Source organism: Tachyglossus aculeatus, chromosome 2, assembly GCF_015852505.1.
Source record: "Tachyglossus aculeatus isolate mTacAcu1 chromosome 2, mTacAcu1.pri, whole genome shotgun sequence".
Lineage (NCBI taxonomy): Eukaryota > Metazoa > Chordata > Mammalia > Monotremata > Tachyglossidae > Tachyglossus > Tachyglossus aculeatus.
The window spans coordinates 131,224,803-131,245,509 of record NC_052067.1 but is presented as its reverse complement, the minus strand read 5'-3'; the positions used below and the strand labels follow the sequence as shown (position 1 = coordinate 131,245,509).

The 20,707-nt window shown below is 46.3% G+C and overlaps 1 protein-coding gene across 6 annotated transcripts in view; it reads right to left on the bottom strand.

Annotated features, from left to right (window-relative positions):
- LIMS1 (LIM zinc finger domain containing 1) overlaps positions 1-20,707 on the bottom strand; it is a 271,575-nt gene that overhangs the window by 22,967 nt on the left and 227,901 nt on the right. For all 6 annotated transcript variants that reach the window (XM_038771788.1, XM_038771795.1, XM_038771802.1 and 3 more), the window contains exons 3-5: positions 16,353-16,419; positions 6,945-7,065; positions 841-990 (exon numbers count right to left, since the gene is read on the bottom strand). In XM_038771788.1, coding sequence (XP_038627716.1) covers positions 841-990; positions 6,945-7,065; positions 16,353-16,419 — 338 coding nt within the window. The remainder of the gene's footprint in view (positions 1-840; positions 991-6,944; positions 7,066-16,352; positions 16,420-20,707) is intronic.

Sequence of the window (20,707 nt, the reverse complement as noted above, 5' to 3'; positions counted from 1 at the left end):
AAAAATCTATACTTTACTACGCTGCCCAGAGTCATTTCTCTACAAAACTACTCAGTCACGGTTCATCGTTCCTCAAGAACCTCCAGTGATTGCCAATCCACCTCTGCATCTTCTAGACTGTGAGTCCACTGTTGGGTAGGGGCCGTCTCTATATGTTGCCAATTTGTACTTCCCAAGCGCTTAGTCGTCATCATCATCATCAATCGTGTTTATTGAGCGCTTACTATGTGCAGAGCAGGTCACACACCCCACTCAAATTAGAGCTGAGATTAGAACCCAGCTCCTTCTGACTCTCAGGCCTATATTCTATATCCAACACCGTGCTGCTTTCTCCGGAGAAAGCTGGTCTCTCTACTGATAGAGGGAATTAGAAGTGTGGGGGAGCTAATTGCAGGAGTGAGCAGAAAAATCCTTACCCTTATCAATAATGGATACAGAAAGAGAAAAAAGAAAAAAGGAACACAGCGCTTGTTATTCATCTTTGGGGGGTGGTTAGAAGCGGCCAAGCAACCCCCAGGCCGTGGATCAGCGAGACATCTGAAAATTCATGCAGAAAGTTAATCAATGAATTAATGCAGCCAGACAGTTTAAGTGGAAATAGGTGGGTCAGCTGGTCATCATCATCATCAATCGTATTTATTGAGCGCTTACTACGTGCAGAGCACTGTACTAAGCGCTTGGGAAGTACAAACCATGAAACTTAGACAACATGCTAAATCGTAGTGCATCTCCAATATCATTTTGGTTTGCCTTTCCCCCCACCCAACTCCTTTTTGGTAGGAGACTCGGAAAATGCAGGCTGCCCCAGGTAAGAAGAGCTGTGCTCCGAGGGTCACCTACCCGCAGTGAGCACAGTTGAAGTGATCAGGATGATACGGGTCGTTCTTGAATATGAGCGGCAGTTCGTCGATAATGGCGTGGCACTTCTGGCAGATGTATTTCCCCAGGCCCCTGGCCTTCTCCCGATTGTGACACGGACGGCAGAGATGTCTGCAGGGCCAGAAGGAGAACAAACCGTCACAGAATGTCCGTTTCGGAGCTTGGGAATGGGGCGTCCCAGTGAGCCTTCCCATAATCTCCCAAAGACAAAATCGCCAAACTGGGATTCCCTGAGAGACCCGATTTCTGATCGTAATGAATAATAATAACCATAACGATGGCATTTATTAAGCACTTACTATGTGCAAAGCACTGTTCTAAGCGCTGGGGAGGTACAAGGTGATCAGGTTGTCCCACGGAGGGCTCACGGTCTTAATCCCCATTTTACAGATGAGGTAACAGGCACAGAGAAATTAAGTGACTTGCCCAAAGTCACCCAGCTGACAATTGGCGGAGCCGGGATTTGAACCCATGACCTCTGACTCCAAAGCCCGGCCTCTTTCCACTGACCCACGCTGCTTCTCTCGTATTTTAAAAGTGGACTGCCATTTTGGCCGTCAGGGGACTGGACTATTTATTCCCCGTTGACAGAGGATGGAAAGAAGCAAGGTGAGGTGGAAAGTTCCGTCGACCTTTCCCAATGTTTAGCTTTGTGAATTATCGCGGTGAAAAATTCAAGGAAAACGCTCTCGGGCAAAGGGGGAAAATTCCCTCGTAGAGAAAACGTTGCTGAAAAAAAGTCAACTGTTGTTCTAACTGATCGAAACTGTAGCGGAGCTGACTGTGGGCAGGGAGTGTTGTCTACCGACTCTGTTGTATTGTAATAATAATAATAATAACAATAACAACAACAACAACAATAATAATAATAATAATAATAATAATAATAATAATAATAATAATGGTATTTGTTAAGAGCTTACTATGTGCCAGGCACTGTACTAAGCACTGGGGTGGATAAATAATAAATAATGATGGCATTTGTTAAGCGCTTACTATGTGCAAAGCACTGTTCTAAGCGCTGGGGAGGATACAAGGTGATCAGATTGTCCCACGTGGGGTTCACAGTCTTCATCCCCATTTTACAGTTGAGGTAACCGAGGCCCAGAGAAGTGAAGCGACTTGCCCAAAGTCACACAGCTGACAGTTGGCGGAGCTGGGATTTGAACCCACGACCTCTGACTCCTAAGCCCCGGCTCTTTCCATTGAGCCATGCTGCTTCTCCACAGCATATCGGTTGGTCCCGGTCCCTATCCCACTTGGGGCTTCACCGTCTCAATCCCCATTTTACAGATGAGAGAACTGAGGCCCAGAGAAGTGTAGTGACTTGCCCAAAGCCACACAGCAGACAAGTGGAGTAGCTGCGATTAGAACCCATGACCTTCTGACTCCCAGGGCTGTGCTCTAGGCAAGCAGCGTGGCTTAGTGGAAAGAGAGCAGGCTTGGGAGTCAGAGGACATGGGTTCTAATCCCGGCTCTCCCACTTGTCTGCTGTGTGACCTTGGGCAAGTCACTTAACTTCTCTATGCCTCAGTTACCTCATCTGTAAAATGGGGATTAAAAATGTGAGCCCCACGTGGGACATCCTGATTACCCTGTATCTACCCCAGCGGTTAGAACAGTGCTTGGCACATAGTAAGTGCTTAACAAATACCATTATTATTATTATTATTTATTGATTCATTCAGTCATATTTATTGAGCGCTTACTGTGTGCAGAGCACTGTACTAAGTAAGCACTTGGGAAGTACAAGTCGGCAACACATAGCCACTATTAGAGAAGCAGCGTGGCTCAGTGGAAAGAGCCCGGGCTTTGGAGTCAGAGGTCATGGGTTCAAATCCTGGCTCCGCCAATTGTCAGCTGTGTGACTTTGGGCAAGTCACTTAACTTCTCTGTGCCTCAGTTACCTCATCTGTATAGTGGGGATTAAGACTGTGAGCCCCCCGTGGGACAACCTGATCACCTTGTAACCTCCCCAGCGCTTAGAACAGTGCTTTGCACATAGTAAGCGCTTAATAAATGCCATTAGTATTATTGGGAAGCAGCATGGCTCAGTGGAAAGAGCCTGGGCTTTGGAGTCAGAGTTCAAGGGTTCGAATCCCGGCTCTGCCAATTGTCAGCTGTGTGACTTTGGGCAAGTCCCTTAACTTCTCTGTGCCTCAGTTACCTCATCTGTAAAATGGGGATTAAGATTGTGAGCCCCCCATGGGACAACCTGATCACCTTGTAACCTCCCCAGCGCTTAGAACAGTGCTTTGCACATAGTAAGCGCTTAATAAATGCCATTATTATTGGGGAAGCAGCGTGGCTCGGTGGAAAGAGCATGGGCTTGGGACCCAGAGGTCATGGGTTCGAATCCCAGCTCCGCCACATGTCTGCTGTGTGACCTTGGACAAGTCACTTAACTTCTCTGAGCCTCAGTTACCTCATCTGTAAAATGGGGATTAAGACTGTGAGCCCCACCTGGGACAACCTGATCACCTTGTATCTCCCCCCAGCGCTTAGAACAGTGCTCTGCACATAGTAAGCGCTTAACAAATGCCATTATTATTATTATTATTACTTAACTTCTCTGGGCCTCAGTTACCTCATCTGTAAAATGGGGATTAAGACTGTGAGCCCCCTGCCGTGGGACAACCTGATCACCTGCCCACTGTTGGGTAGGGACCATTTCTACATGTTGCCAACTTGTACTTCCCAAGTGCTTAGCACAGTGCTCTGCACACAGTAAGCGCTCAATAAATATGATTGATTGATTGATGGATTGTAACCTCCCCAGCACTTAGAACAGTGCTTTGCACATAGTAAGCGCTCCCCCTTCTAGACTGTGAGCCCACTGTTGGGTAGGGACTGTCTCTATATGTTGCCAACTTGTACTTCCCAAGCACCTAGTACAGTGCTCTGCACACAGTAAGCGCTCAATAAATATGATTGATTGTGCTTTGCACATAGTAAGCGGAGCAGCGTGGCTACAGCAGCAGCGTGGCTCAGTGGAAAGAGCCCGGGTTTTGGAGTCAGAGGTCGTGGGTTCAAATCCCAGCTCCGCCAATTGCCAGCTGTGTGACTTTGGGCAAGTCACTTCACTTCTCTGGGCCTCAGTTCCCTCATCTGGAAAATGGGGATGAAGACTGTGAGCCCCCCGTGCGACAACCTGATCACCTTGTAACCTCCCCAGCGCTTAGAACAGTGCTTTGCACATAGTAAGCGCTTAATAAATGCCATCATTATTATTATTATCATCTTTATTACCATTATTATTAGCATTATTAGCTACTAATACTCTCCCAAGCGCTTAGTACAGCACTCTGCATACAGTAAAGTGTTCAGTAAATACCAATGATTGATCGACGGAAGAGAAGCACTAAGGTGGCTTTAATGGAGTGATTTGCAGAGGATGGTCAAGACTAATTTTGCTCAGGCAAAGTTCACTGTGATAACGAAAACTGAAATAGGCCCAGAATGATCATGTGATTTATTCTTTAAAAGTACAATGAAATGATCAATTTTTAAAAGCATATACTGAGATAAGACTATAGGTTCATGGGTCAGCCCTTTAATAATAATAATGAGGCTAATGATGATAATAACAGTGATATTTAAGGGCTTACCGTGTGCTGTACTAAGTGCTGGGGTAGAGACAACATTCATTCATTCATTCAACCGTATTTATTGAGCGCTATAATCAAGGGACTCACAGTCTGAGTAGGATGGAGAACAGGTATTTTGCAAACGAGGGAATCGAGGCACAGAGCATTCAAGTGACTTGCCCAGTGTCACACAGCCGGTAGATGGTGGAGCCGGAATTAGAACCCAGGTCCTATGATTCCCAGGCCCACGCTCTTCCCTGCTTCTCTGGGAAGCGGCGTGGCCCGGGGGAAGAACCCGGGCTTTGGAGTCGGAGGTCACGGGTTCAAATCCCGCCTCCGCCAACTGCCAGCTGTGCGACTTTGGGCAAGTAGATATCGCGGCTCAGTGGAAAAGAGCCCAGGCTTTGGAGTCAGAGGTCGTGGGTTCAAATCCCAGCTCTGCCAATTGTTGGCTGTGTGACTTTGAGCAAGTCACTTCACTTCCCTGTGCCTCAGTTCCCTCACCTGTAAAATGGGGATTAAGACTGTGAGCCCCCCATGGGACAACCTATCACCTTGTAACCTCCCCAGCGCTTAGAACAGTGCTTTGCCCATAGTAAGCGCTTAATAAATGCAATCATTATTGTTATTAAGTCACTTCACTTCTCTGTGCCTCAGTTCCCTCACCTGTAAAATGGGGATGAAGACTGTGAGCCCCCCATGGGACAACCTATCACCTTGTAACCTCCCCAGCGCTTAGAACAGTGCTTTGCACATAGTAAGCGCTTAATAAATGCAATCATTATTGTTATTAAGTCACTTCACTTCTCTGTGCCTCAGTTCCCTCATCTGGAAAATGGGGATTAAGACTGGGAGCCCCCCGAGGGACAACCTGATCACCTTGTAACCTCGAACAGAGCTTTGCACATAGTAAGTGCTTAATAAATGCCATTATTATTATTATTATTATTATTATTATTATTGTTGTTGTTGTTGTTGTTATTGTTATTACTTTCACAAGGCCATGCTGCTTCATTAACAGATCAGGTCCAAAGTCCAACCAGGCCAGGAATTTCCAACAACAAGGAACAACAAGAAGCACTGTGGTCTCGTGGCTAGAGCCCGGGCCGGGGAATCAGAAGGAGCTGAGTTCCAATCCCAGCTCCGCCACTTGTCTGCTGTGTGACCTTGGGCAAGTCACTTAACTTCTCTCTGCCTCTGTGCCTCAGTTCCCTCATCTGTAACATGGTAATTAACACCGTGAGCCCCGTGTGGGACGTGGACTGTGTCCGACCTGATTAGCTTGTCCCGAGCCAGCGTTCAGTACAGTGCCCTGCACATAGCAAGTGCTTTGCAAATAGAGAAAAATGATAATTGTGGTATTTGTTATATGCTTACTATGTACTGAATCCTACTCCATCCCCCCATCCTACCTCCTTCCCTTCCCCACAGCACCTGTATATATGTATATATGGTTGTACATATTTATTACTCTATTTATTTATTTATTTATTTTACTTGTACATATCTATCCTATTTATTTTATTTTGTTGGTATGTTTGGTTTTGTTCTCTGTCTCCCCCTTTTAGACTGTGAGCCCACTGTTGGGTAGGGACTGTCTCTATGTGTTGCCAATTTGTACTTCCCAAGCGCTTAGTACAGTGCTCTGCATATAGTAAGCGCTCAATGAATATGATTGATGATGATGATGATAAAAGATAATCAGGTCAGACACACTCCTTATCTTATATAGGGGTCGCAATCTATGTCTAAGTTGGAGGAAGAAAGACTTAATCCCCATTTTACAGATGAGAAAGCAGATATGTTGCCAACTTGTACTTCCCAAGCGCTTAGTACAGTGCTCTGCACACAGTAAGCGCTCAATAAATACGATTGATTGATTTTTAAAACAAAGGTCGAGAGAATCAAGTGACTTGCCCAAGATCACAAAGCAGGTAAATGGCAGAGCCAGGACTAGAACCCAGATCCCTTAATCAATCAATCAATCAGTCGTATTTATTGAGCGCTTACTGTGTGCAGAGCACTGTACTAAGCGCTTGGGAAGGACAAGTTGGCAACATATAGAGACAGTCCCTACCCAACAGCGGGCTCACAGTCTAAAAGTCTAAAAGTCTTAAACACCCAGGCCTGTGCTCTTCCCACTAGGCCACCCCGCTTCTCCAAGAGTCTGACCTCCCGGACGGTAGCATCCAACATCCCTATCCTTTCCCTCAACTTTCCAAACTCTCCTTCCGGTGGATCGCTGGATACCCACTGGATACGGATCACTCATCCACGAACGTCTCCAACGTCCCCAAAACGGAGATAATCCGGATTCTCTTCCTGGCCCCGGGGTGGAACAGTCTGGACCGTCCGTCCCGCTACGGGAATCAAATACCGGAGCATCCCGCTTGGACTCTGGTGCGGGTTTGGACGGATCCCTGCCCTGATAATATTCGATGCTGTATCCCGAGGGGCCCCGGCCGTGGCGACGCTTACCTCCCAGCATTCTTGACAAATCCGATGTCCGCCAGGACTTCCTGGCAGAGATCGCAGCGGAAGCATTCCGGGTGCCAGCTGTTGTTCATGGCTTTAATGACCCGTCCAATGATGAATTCCCCTGCGGGGGGGCGAGAACAAGACGGCAATCAGGGATGGAGCCATGAAGAAAAAAATGGGAGTCGACTATTCATTCATTTATTCAGTCAATCGTACTTATTGAGCGCTTACTGCTTGGGAAGTACAAGTTGGCAACATATACAGATGGTCCCTACCCAACAACGGGCTCACAGTCTAGAAGGGGGAGACGGGCGGCGAAACAAAACATGCGGACGGGTGTCAAGTCATCAGAATAAATAGAAATAAAGTTAGAGGCACATCATTAACAAAATAAATAGTAAATATGTACGAGTAAAATAAATAGAGTAATAAATCTGTACAAATATATATACAGATGCTGTGGGGAGGGGAAGGAGGTAGGGCGGGGGGGATGGGGAGGAGGAGAGGAAAAAGGGGGCTCGGTGTGGGAAGGCCTCCTGGAGGAGGTGAGCTCTCAGTAGGGCCTTGAAGGGAGGAAGAGAGCTAGTTTGGCGGATGTGTGTATATATGTATATATGTTTGTACATATTTATTACTCTATTTTTATTTATTTTACTTGTACATATCTATTCATTTTATTTTGTTAGCATGTTTGGTTTTGTTCTCTGTCTCCCCCTTTTAGACTGTGAGCCCACTGCTGGGTAGGGACTGTCTCTATATGTTACCAACTTGTACTTCCCAACCGCTTAGTACAGTGCTCTGCACACAGTAAGCGCTCAATAAATACGATTGATGATGATGATGACTGTCTCCATATGTTGCCAACTTGGACTTCCCAAGCGCTTAGTACAGTGCTCTGCACACAGGAAGCGCTCAATAAATACGATTGATCGATTGATTGATGTGTGGATGGAGGGCATTCCAGGCCAGGGGGAGGACGTGGGCCGGGGGTCGACGGCGGGACGGGCGAGAACGAGGCCCAGTGAGGAGGTGAGCGGCGGCAGAGGAGCGGAGGGTGCGGGCTGGGCTGGAGAAGGAGAGAAGGGAGGGGAGGTAGGAGGGGGCGAGGGGAATTAGTCAATTAATGATATTTATCGAGCGCTGCGTGAGTTTAGAGCACTACACCACAGAATTGGTAGAGACGTTCCCGGCCCACCAGGAGCCTACAGCCTAGAGGGGAAGACAAAATCAAATAAATAAGGGAGGAAGCTATGATAGATGGGCTAAGCCCCAGGACTTTCAAAGAGATGATGATGGACACTGTGCATCTGGGGGTGCTGGGACTAGACGTCTCAGAGGCCCTCAGGGACCCTACTAAGGAGCAATACACCTTGCATGTATAACCTTCCATTTATTCATTCACTCAGTGGTATTTAGTGAGCGCTTACTGTGTGCAGAGCACTGTACTAAGTGCTTGGGAGAATACAACATACCAATAAACAGATACATTCCCCGCCCACAACGAGCTTACCGTCTAGAGTGGGCGTAGCACCTGCTGTGGGCCGTATTTCCTCCTGAAGTGCTGTCTGTTTACTGTTGTGTTGTACTCTCCCAAGCGCTTAGTACAGTGCTCTGCACACAGTACAGTGCTCTGCACACGGTGAGTGCTCAATAAATACAACTGAATGAACGAATGAGGTGACCAAGGAGGGAGAGGAAGAAGCATTATGGCTCCTTTCTCTCTTCCCTTCACTTCCCCATCCTCTCTCTCCATGCTCTGGCCTGGTTTCATGCAGATTCTGGAATGATTTTAAGCGTGCACTTTGGATTCCACGGCAACTGTGGCCCAGACAGAATGTACTTGATATATTGGGTGAATTTTGAGTTACCTGCAGCTGTTCGTCACTCTTTAACTAGAATCGATCAATCATTGCTACTAAGGGAATGACTGCTGTACTAAGCGCTTGGGAGAATACATTGCCAAGATCCGCCCTTTCCTCTCCATCCATACCGCTACCCTGCTCATTCAACCTCTCATCCTATCCCGTCTGGACTACTGCATCAGCCTTCTCTCTGATCTCCCATCCTCGTGTCTCTCCCCACTTCAATCCACACTTCATGCTGCTACCCGGATTATCTTTGTCCAGAAACGCTCTGGGCATGTTACTCCCCTCCTCAAAAATCTCCAGTGGCTACCAATCAATCTGCGCATCAGGCAGAAACTCCTCACCCTGGGCTTCCAGGCTGTCCATCCATCCCCTCGCCCCCTCCTACCTCACCTCCCTTCTCTCCTTCTCCAGCCCAGCCCGCATCCTCCGCTCCTCTGCTGCTAATCTCCTCACCGTACCTCGTTCTCGCCTGTCCCGCCATCGACCCCCAGCCCACGTCCTCCCCCAGGCCTGGAATGCCCTCCCTCTGCCCATCTGCCAAGCTAGCTCTCTTCCTCCCTTCAAGGCCCTACTGAGAGCTCACCTCCTCCAGGAGGCCTTCCCACACTGAGCCCCTTCCTTCCTCTCCCCCTCATCCCCCTCTCCATCCCCCCATCTTACCTCCTTCCCTTCCCTACAGCACCTGTATATATGTTTGTACATATTTATTACTCCATTTATTTTACTTATACATATCTATTCTATTTATTTTATTTTGTTAGTATGTTCGGTTTTGTTCTCTGTCTCCCCCTTCTAGCCTATGATCCCACTGCTGGGTAGGGACTGTCTCTATATGTTGCCAACTTGTACTTCCCAAGTGCTTAGTACAGTGCTCTGCACACAGTAAGCGCTCAATAAATACGATTGATGATGATGATGATGAGAATACAATAAAAGAGTCCATAGATATGATCCTTGCCCTCCAGGAGTTTACAAGGAGCCAGAAACCATAGGTTCTGGCTCCACAAACATCCTAGCCCACCCCCAACTTATCTAGGCACAATCTCCCCTTGCTCGCATCCTCCCTCTGGCCTGGAACTCCAGACCCCTCTATATCTGACAGACCACCGCTCTCCCCACCTTTAAAGCTTAATGAAAATCACATCTCCTCAAAAAGGTCTTCCCGGACTAAACCCTCTTCCCCCCTACTCCCTCTCCCGTCCACATCATCCTTGCACTTGGATTCTGTACCCTTTCAACACTCGATATTCTTCCTATATTTTCCAGGGACAGTGTAAACAGCTGGATGAAAAAAGTGTGAGAATCCCCTAGCATTTCTGTCGGAGCTCAACAGAGTAGCCAGCTAATGCTAGAAGTGTTGGCGCCATCACATTTTTGTCACCATTCAGCCCAATAGGAGTACAAAATAATAGCTTGGGATGCCGCAGATAGAGCATGTTTCGCATGAGCGTATAATGTCTCCTAATTGGACTCAACCGATTGGAAGCAATGGGAGGCTCTGCATTTGCCCCCTGGTCCCCCAACTCCAAACTCCAGTCTTTCTGGACCCTGGTGCTCATGCAGAAAACATTGTGGCGATCAGACAGGCTGGCTGGGTAAAGAACTTGAAGCACTCTTGGCCAAGATGGTCCAAGCGTTGTCATCAGAGAAGCAGCGTGGCTCGGTGGAAAGAGCCCATGTTTGGGAGTCAGAGGTCATGGGTTCAAATCCCGGCTCTACCGCTTGTCAACTGTGTGACTTAATTTCTCTTTGCCTCAGTTACCTCATCTGTAAAATGGGGTTAAGACTGTGAGCCCCCCGTGGGACAACCTGATCATCTTGTATCCTCCCGAGAGCTTAGAACAGTGCTTTGCACATAGTAAGCGCTTAACAAATGCCATTATTATTATTATTATTATCCCCCACCAGCCCCAGAGAACTTCTGCATATAGCCATAATTTATTTTAATAGGTCTTCCCCTCCAGACTGTAAGGTCCTGGTGGGCAGGGAACGCATCTACCGATTCATGTTTTATTGGTATACAGTACCAGTATATTGGTTATATAATACCAATTACTTTGTTATATTGTACTTTTCCAAGCGCAGTGCTCTGCACTCAGTAAGCGCTCACTGATTGACCAATCGACTCCCATTTTTTACGCCCCCCCCAGAGGTGAGAACAGCGGGGCTGGGAGGAAAACCTGAAGTCCAAAGACAGCCAGAAAACCCTAGTTTGCCAATAATTATAACCTCCTTTTTTTTCTTTTCTGTATCTACCCCAGACTGAGCCCCCTCCTTCCTCTCCCCCTCCTCATCCCCCCAGCGTTACCTCCTTCCCCTCCCCACAGCACCTGTATATATATATATGTATATACATATGCATATACATATGTATACACATGCACACACACATATATACATGTATGTATATATACATATATGTATATATTATATATATGCATATATATGTATACTCTATTTATTTATTTTATTTGTACATATTTATTCTATTTATTTTATTTTGTTAATATGTTTTGTTTTGTTGTCTGTCTCCCCCTTCTTGACTGTGAGCCCGCTGCTGGGTAGGGACCGTCTCTATATGTTGCCAACTTGTACATCCCAAGTGCTTAGTACAGTGCTCTGCACACAGTAAGTGCTCAATAAATACGATTGAATGAATGAATGAATGAAAATGGTCTGATCTTTGTTTCTTCTGCTGTCTGTACCTTTTCTTAGCGCTTAGAACAGTGCCTTGCACCCAGTAAGCGCTTAATAAATGCTATCATTATTATCATCGTTATTATTTTCTCCTGGAGAAGTTTCCAAGTAATGATGCAGCCAAAAGGCAGTTAAGGAGAGGGAAAGATTCACTCATGTACAAAGAGAAAGAGGCAGATACAAAAAGTGAAAATTACATGGATTGAGACAGAGATCAGAGACAGTTAGAGGAAAAGGTAGAGAAAAAGACAGAGAATGGCAGAGAGAAAAGACCTAAATGGAAACAGAGAGACAGCATTTCTGTTTCTTTTCCACTTTTTTTCTTTGAGGGTGGGCATCCTCACCCCTGGAGCAATCAGTGGTATTTACTGAGCACTTACTGTGTGCTCAACACTGTACTAAGCATTTGGGAAAGTACACCACAGTACTATTGTACTTAGAGTACATATTTAGTAATGTATAACTACATATATATGTATAACTACAAATTTCTATAAACCTAGAATAGATAACTACATGTTGAGAAGGAGCATAGCCTAATGGAAAGAGCACAGGCCTGGGAGCCAGAAGGACGTGGGTTCTAATTCCAGCAACTTGTCTGTTGTGTGCCCTTGGGCAAATCACTTCACTTCTCTGGGCCTCAGTTACTTCATTTGGAAAATGGAGATTGAGACTGTGAGCCCCACGGGGGTCAAGGACGGTGGCCAACCCGATTAGAGTGCTTGATGTAAAGTGAGCGCGTAATAAATACCATCAGGATTAACAGTTGGTAGACATGTTCCCTGCCCACCCACAATGAGGAACACACAACACACCTGGAGACAACTAAGGAAAGTGCTGAACACCCGAATCGGTAGATGATGCGTTCCCTGCCCACCAAGACCTTACAGTCTGGAGGGGAAGACCTATTAAAATAAATTATGGCTATATACAGAAGTTCTTCTGGGTTGGTGTGGGATGAATATCGAGTGTTGAAAGGGGACAGAATCCAAGTGCAGGGGTGATGTGGACGGGAGAGGGATTTGTTACTCTATTTATTTATTTATTTATTTATTGTACTTGTACATATCTATTCTATTTATTTTATTTTGTTAGTATGTTTGGTTTTGTTCTCTGTCTCCCCCTTTTAGACTGTGAGCCCACTGCTGGGTAGGGACTGTCTCTATGTGTTGCCAACTTGTACTTCCCAAGCGCTTAGTACAGTGCTCTGCACACAGTAAGCGCTCAATAAATACGATTGACGATGATGATGAGAGGGAGTAGGGGGGAAGAGGGTTTAGTCCGGGAAGACCTCTTTGAGGAGATGTGATTTTCATTTAGCTTTAAAGGTGGGGAGAGCGGTGGTCTGTCAGATATAGAGGGACCTCGGAGTCAGAAGGACCCAAGTTCTAATCCCGGCTTCGCCACGTGTCTGCTGTGTGACCATCGGCCAAGTCACTTAACTTCTCTGTGCCTCAGTTACCTCATCTGTAGAAGGACAGGGACTGTGTCCAACCTGATTCCTATCCTCACTGGATTACTGCATCAGCCTCCTCTCTGATCTCCCATCCTCCTGCCTCTCTCCACTTCAGTCTATACTTCACTCTGCTGCCCGGATTATCTCTGTGCAGGAACGCTCTGGGCATGTCACTCCCCTCCTCAAAAATCTCCAGTGGCTGCCTGTCAACCTACAAATCAAGCAAAAACTCCTCATTCTCAGCTTCAAGGCTGTCCATCACCTCGTCCCCTCCTACCTCACCTCCCTTCTCTCCTTCTCCGGCCCAGCCCGCACCCTCCGCTCCTCTGCCGCCACTAACCTCCTCACTGGACCTCGTTCTCGCCCGTCCCGCCGTCGACCCCGGGCCCACGTCCTCCCCCTGGCCTGGAATGCCCTCCCTCCTCACATCCACCGAACTAGCTCTCTTCCTCCCTTCAAAGCCCTACTGCGAGCTCCCCTCCTCCAGGAGGCCTTCCCAGACTTAGCCCCCTTTTTCCTCTCCTCCTCCCCACCCCTGCCACCTCCTTCCCCTCCCCACAGCACCTGTACAGATGTTAGTACAGATTTATTACTCTATTTTACTTGTACATATTTACTATTTATTTTGTTAATGATGTGCATCTAGCTTTAATTCTATTTGTTCTGACGATTTCACCTGTCTACATGTTGTGCTTTGTTGTCTGTCTTCCCCTTCTAGACTGTGAGCCCATTGTTGGGTAGGGACCGTCTCTACGCGATGCTGACTTTTACTTCCCAAGCGCTTGGTACAGTGCTCTGCAAACAGTAAACGCTCAATAAATACGACTGAATGAATGAATGAACGATTAAACCTGCAACTACCTCACTGCTTAGTACAGTCCCTGGGACATAGTAAGTGCTTAACAAATGCCATGAAAACCACCCCCTTGAAAACAAAAACAGAAGCACCAAAATGCCCTCGAATGGTCTGGGTACGGGTTGAGGAGCAGTGTGGCCTAGTGTAAAGAGCACGGGCTTTGGAGTCACAGGACCTGGATTCTAATCCTGGCTCTGCCCACTTCTTGCTGTGGGACCTTGGGCAAGTCACTGGACTGCTCTGTACCTCAGTTTCCCCTACTGTAAAATGGGGATTCAATACCTGGTCTCCCTCCTACTTAGATCTGTGAGCCCCAGGTGGGGCAGGGACTGTGTGTGACCTAATTCAGCGCTCAGAACTGTTTGACACATAGTAAGCAATTAACAAATACCATAAAACCAAGGTTGGTGGTAAGAAGGAGGCATCTTGCAGAGAGGATCCAGAGTGCTGTAAAATTTCTCAAGAGTTTCTCCTCAGAGCCCAGTGCTGAAGCGGCTGAATAATAGTTTCTTGGTGTTAGTGGGGTTACGACTCACTAATCAAAAATCCTCTTCCCTCCATTTAGCTTCTCCTACACTATAGGTTTGTTCTCTGCCAGTGGCACTTGGCTTTGTCCCCTTTAATAACTTTTTAGACTGTGAGCCCACTGTTGGGTAGAGACTGTCTCCATATGTTGCCAACTTGTACTTCCCAAGAGCTTAGTACAGTGCTCTGCACACAGTAAGCGCTCAATAAATACAACATTGATTGTGGTATTTTGTTAAGCGCTTATTATGTGCCAGGGTGGACAGAAGCAAATTGGGGTCCCACATGGGGCCCCCCTTTATTCACCCCTCCCTCAGCCCCACAGCACTTATGTACCTACCTGCAATTTATTTACACTAATGTCTGTCTCCCCCTCTAGACTGTAAACTCAGTATGTTACATTGTATTCTCCCAAAGGCTTAGTTCAGTACTCTGCACACAGTAAGCGCTCATTATGATATAATACAAATATTTATATTTATAATGAATATAAATATAAATATTTATCAATATAAATATGATCGACAGATTGACTGTGGTCATTAACTGAGGACCTGATATGGTTTTTCAGCTTTCCCTCTACACTTTAAGCTCGCTGTGGGCAGGGAATGAGTCTGTTATATTGTTTAACTGTACTTTCCCAAGTGCTTAGCACGGTACTCCGCGTACGGTAAGTACTCAACATATACCACCGGTTAAGTGCTTCCCGTCGCCTGCTCACTGCAGGGGCCTGGCTGAAGATTTTTTGGAACTAGGAATAGGAATGTATTCCAAGCAGTTGCTGATGGAGGGCTTGTTTCCCCAGACCCAATCAGTCAATCAATCAATCAATCGCATTTATTGAGTGCTTACTTTGTGCAGAGCACTGTACTAAGCACTTGGGAAGTACAAGTTGGCAACATATAGAGACAGTCCCTACCCAACAGTGGGCTCACAGTCTAAAAGGGGGGAGACAGAGAACAAAACCAAACATACTAACAAAATAAAATAAATAGAATAGATATGTACAAGTAAAATAAATAAATAGAGTAATAAATATCCTCATCATCAATCGTATTTATTGAGCGCTTACTATGTGCAGAGCACTGTACTAAGCGCTTGGGAAGTACAAATTGGCAACATATAGAGACAGTCCCTACCCAACAGTGGGCTCACAGTCTAAAAGTGGGAGACAGAGAACAAAACCAAACACACTAACAAAATAAAATAAATAGAATAGATATGTACAAGTAAAATATATCATCATCATCGTCATCAATCGTATTTATTGAGCGCTTACTATGTGCAGAGCACTGTACTAAGCGCTTGGGAAGTACAAATTGGCAACATATAGAGACAGTCCCTACCCAACAGTGGGCTCACAGTCTAAAAGTGGGAGACAGAGAACAAAACCAAACACACTAACAAAATAAAATAAATAGAATAGATATGCACAAATAAAATAAATAAATAAATAAATAGAGGAATAAATATGTACAAACATATATACATATCTACAGGTGCTGTGGGGAAGGGAAGGAGGTAAGATGGGGGGGATGGAGAGGGGGACGAGGGGGAGAGGAAGGAAGGGGCTCAGTCTGGGAAGGCCTTCTGGAGGAGGTGAGCTCTCAGCAGGGCCTTGAAGGGAGGAAGAGAGCGAGCTTGGCGGATGGGCAGAGGGAGGGCATTCCAGGCCCGGGGGATGACGTGGGGGATGTATGTATGTATGTATTATGTATGTATAAATAAATATGTTCCAACATATATACAATCTTCGGGCTCTGCGGTCCAGGTGACCGCTTGTTTTCAACGTGAGGGAGTGGGAGTGTGACAGAAACCTGTAACTCTTGGGAGGCCTCACCAAACTGTCAGGCCTGAAGTTGCCGGGAATAGGCAACAAAATGAACAGGGCACTCTCTCCCCCACCTAGTTGGTGGATTTCCCTTTTGAGGTTTTCACAGCCTCCTTCCTCTCCGGCGTCGGCATTTCAAAAGCATTCTGCAAGACCGCTCGGTTACGTCACTTACCGCACTGGTGGCAGCACGGTGCGAAAAGCATCTGAAAATCATGCTCGCAGTACTTCCGTCCTTCGAACTGAAAGGCAAAGAAGCACGGGTCATTAAAAGTCGTCTAAAGACCGGGAGCCCACTGTTGGGTAGGGACTGTCTCTCTATGTTGCCAACTTGTACTTCCCGAGCGCTTAGTACAGTGCTCTGCACACAGTAAGCGCTTAATATATACGATTGATTGATTAAAGATGCTGGGCTTCCCGGACCCGTGCTGAGGACTGAGGAGAAATGGAGGGGAGGAGGCTACAGTCCCCAACAACCTGGCTTTTTGGGGCCGGCTGACACAAAACACACAATCGGCAGAGAAATGTTGTAACCTGCTGCAATGAGCACGGGCCTAGGAGCAAGAGGACTTAGGTTCTTAATCCTGGCTCCGCCACTTGTCTATTGTGTGACCTTGAGCAGGCCGCTGACATTCTCTGAACCTCAGTTTCTTCCTCTGTAAAATGGAGATTCAATCCTTGTCCTTTCTCTTATTCATTCATCATCATCATCATCAATCGTATTTATTGAACGCTTACTATGTGCAGAGCACTGGACTAAGCACTTGGGAAGTACAAATTGGCAACATATAGAGACAGTCCCTACCCAACAGTGGGCTCACAGTCTAAAAGGGGGAGACAGAGAACAAAACCAAGCATACTAACAAAATAAAATAAATAGAATAGATATGTACAAGTAAAATAAATAAATAAATAAATAGAGTAATAAATATGTACAAACATATATACAGGATATATTCATTCATTCAATCATATTTATTAATGATAATAATGATAATGACGGCATTTATGAAGCACTTACTATGTGCAAAGCACTGTTCTAAGCGCTGGGGAGGTTACAAGGTGATTAGGTTGTCTCACGTGGGGCTCACAGTCTTCATCCTCATTTTACAGATGAGGGAACTGAGGCCCAGAGAACTGAAGTGACTTGCCCAAAGTCACACAGCTGACAGTTGGCGGAGCCGGTATTTGAACCCACGACCTCTGACTCCAAAGCCCGGGCTCTTTCCACTGAGCCATGCTGCTTATCTAATAATGGCATTTGTTACGCGCTTACTATGTGCAAAGCACTGTTCTAAGCGCTGGGGCATTTACAAGGTGATCAGGTTGTCCCACATGGGGTTCACAGTCTTAATCCCCATTTTACAGATGAGGAAACTGAGGCCCAGAGAAGTGAAGTGACTTGCCCAAAGTCACACAGCTGACAAGTGGAGGAGCCAGGATTTGGACCCATGACCTCCGACTCCAAAGCCCGGGCTCTTTCCACTGAGCCATGCTGCTTCAGAATTGTAGATTAATTAATAGAATAATTAATATTATAGATACAAGATAATGAGTTTGGACACAGTCGCTACCCCACATGGGGCTCACAGTCAAGAGCCCGGATTTGGGAGTCGGATGACGTGGATTCTAATCCCAGCTCCGCCATCACACGGGGCATCTGCTGTTTCTTTCCCCCTTCTAGACTGTGAGCCCACTGTTGGGTAGGGACTGTCTCTAGATGTTGCCAACTTGTATCAATCAATCAATCAATCAATCGTATTTATTGAGTGCTTACTGTGTGCAGAACACTGTACTAAGCGCTTGGGAAGTACAAGTTGGCAACATATAGAGACAGTCCCTACCCAACAGTGGGCTCACTTATGTACATATCCATAAAGATATGTACCTAAAATGTACATACACATAGATATGTACATATCTATAAAGATATGTACCTAAAATGTACATACACATAGATATGTACATATCTATAAAGATACGAGAAGCAGCGTGGCTCGGTGGAAAGAGCCCGAGCTTTGGAGTCAGAGGTCAGGGGTTCAAATCCCAGCTCCGCCAATTGTCAGCTGTGTGACTTTGGGCAAGTCACTTCACTTCTCTGGGCCTCAGTTAACTCATCTGTAAAATGGGGATTAAGACTGTGAGCCCCCTGTGGGACAACCTGATCACCTTGTAACCTCCCTAGTGCTTAGAACAGTGCTTTGCACATAGTAAGCGCTTAATAAATGCCATCATTATTATTATTATTAAAGAAGTAGTGTAGCCTAATGGGTACAGCACAGGCCTGGGAATCAGAAGGTCATGGGTTCTAATCCTGGCTCTGCCACTTGTCTCCACACATCCACCAAGCTAGCTCTCTTCCTCCCTTCAAAGCCCTACTGAGAGCTCACCTCCTCCAGGAGGTCTTCTCAGACTGAGCCCCCTTTTTCCTCTCCTCCTCCCCATCCCCCCGCCCTACTTCCTTCCCCTCCCCTCAGCATCTGTATATATATTTGTATAGATTTATTACTCTATTTTACTTGTACATATTTACTATATTTGTTAATGATGTGCATATAGCTTTAATTCTATTTGTTCTGACGATCTTGACACCTGTCTACATGTTTTGTTTTGTTGTCTGTCTCCCCCTTCTAGACTGTGAGCCCATTGTTGGGTAGGGACCATCTCTATATGTTCCTGACTTGTACTTCCCAAGTGCTTAATACAGTGCTCTGCACACAGTAAGTGCTCAATAAATATGATTGATTGAATGAATGAATGCTGTGTGACCTTGGACAAGTCACTTCACTTCTCTGGGCCTCAGTTCCCTCATCGGTAAAATGGGGATGAAGACTGTGAGCCCTGTGTAGGACCCAACCCAATTATCTTGTATCTACCCCAGTGCTTAAAACAGAGAAGCAGTGTGGCTCAGTGGAAGGAGCCCAGGCTTTGGAGTCAGAGGTCATGGGTTCAAATTCCTGCTCCACCAATTGTCAGCTGTGTGACTTTGGGCAAGTCACTTAACTTCTCTGGGCCTCAGTTACCTCATCTGTAAAATGGGGATTAAGACTGTGAGCCCCACGTGGGACAACCTGATCACCCCGTAACTTCCCCACAGCACCTGTATATATGTATATATGTTTGTACATATTTATTACTCTATTTATTTTACTTGTACATATCTATTCTATTTCATTTTGTTAATATGTTTGGTTTTGTTCTCTGTCTCCCCCTTCTAGACTGTGAGCCCACTGTTGGGTAGGGACTGTCTCTATATGTTGCCAACTTGTACTTCCCAAGCGCTTAGTACAGTGCTCTGCACACAGTAAGCGCTCAATAAATACGATTGATTGATTGATTCCCCAGAGCTTAGAACAGTGCTTTGCACATAATAAGCTCTTAATAAATGCCATTATTATTATTATTATTATTATTATTAATGCCTGGCACATAGTAAACACTTAACAAATACCAACATAGAGAGAACAAACAAATATACCAACAAATAGAGAAGTAGCATGGCTAGAGAAGCAGCGTGGCTCAGTGGAAAAGAGCCTGGGCTTTGGAGTCAGAGGTCATGGGTTCGAATCCCAGCTCCACCAATTGTCAGCTGTGTGACTTTGGGCAAGTCACTTCACTTCTCTGGGCCTCAGTTCCCTCATCTGTAAAATGGGGATGAAGACTGTGAGCCTCACGTGGGACACCTGATCACCTTGTAACCTCCCCAGCGCTTAGAACAGTGCTTTGCACATAGTAAGCGCTTAATAAATGCCATCATTGTTTATTATTATTTACCAAAATTATTATCATTATTATTTACATTAACGTCTCTCTTCCTCTTTAAATTGTAAGCTCATTGTGGGCAGGGAACGTGTCTACCAACTCATGTGCTGTACTCTCCCACGTGCTTAGTACAGTGCTCTGCACACAGTAAGCGCTCAATAAATTCCACTGATGCTGACGATGAAGTGGTGGAGCCGTAATTAGAACCCAGGTCCTCTGACTCCGAGGCCTGTGCTCTTTCCACTAGACCACGTGACTCCCTTGGGTCAAGAGCAGGAACGGTTGGAAATTGAACTTGGGATGGGCAAGTTTAGTGTGAGTTGGGAGAAGCAGGAGAAAAAAGGGAACTTAGGCGGGGAGGAAGTCAGCTGTTGGAGGGTTCAATCAATCACAGATCTTTACTGAGCGATTACTGGGAGCAGAGCACTGTACTAAGTGCTCAGGAGAATACAATGGGGTCTCCGAATTTCCAGATCTGTGCTATTCCCACTTGGTCAGGGGAGGGAAATGTGGGGAGAAGTGGGAAGCATGGCCTAGTGGAAGGCACCCCCCGCTCCCCTGCCGCCGCTAACCTCCTCACTGTGCCTTGTTTTCGCTCATCCCGCCATCGACCCTCATCCTCCCCTTGGCCCGGAATGCCCTCCCTCCGCACATCCGCCAAGCTCGCTCTCTTCCTCCCTTCAAAGCCCTACTGAGAGCTCCCCTCCTCCAGGAGGCCTTCCCAGACTGAGCCCCCTTTTTCCTCTCCCCCTCCCCATGCCCCCCGCC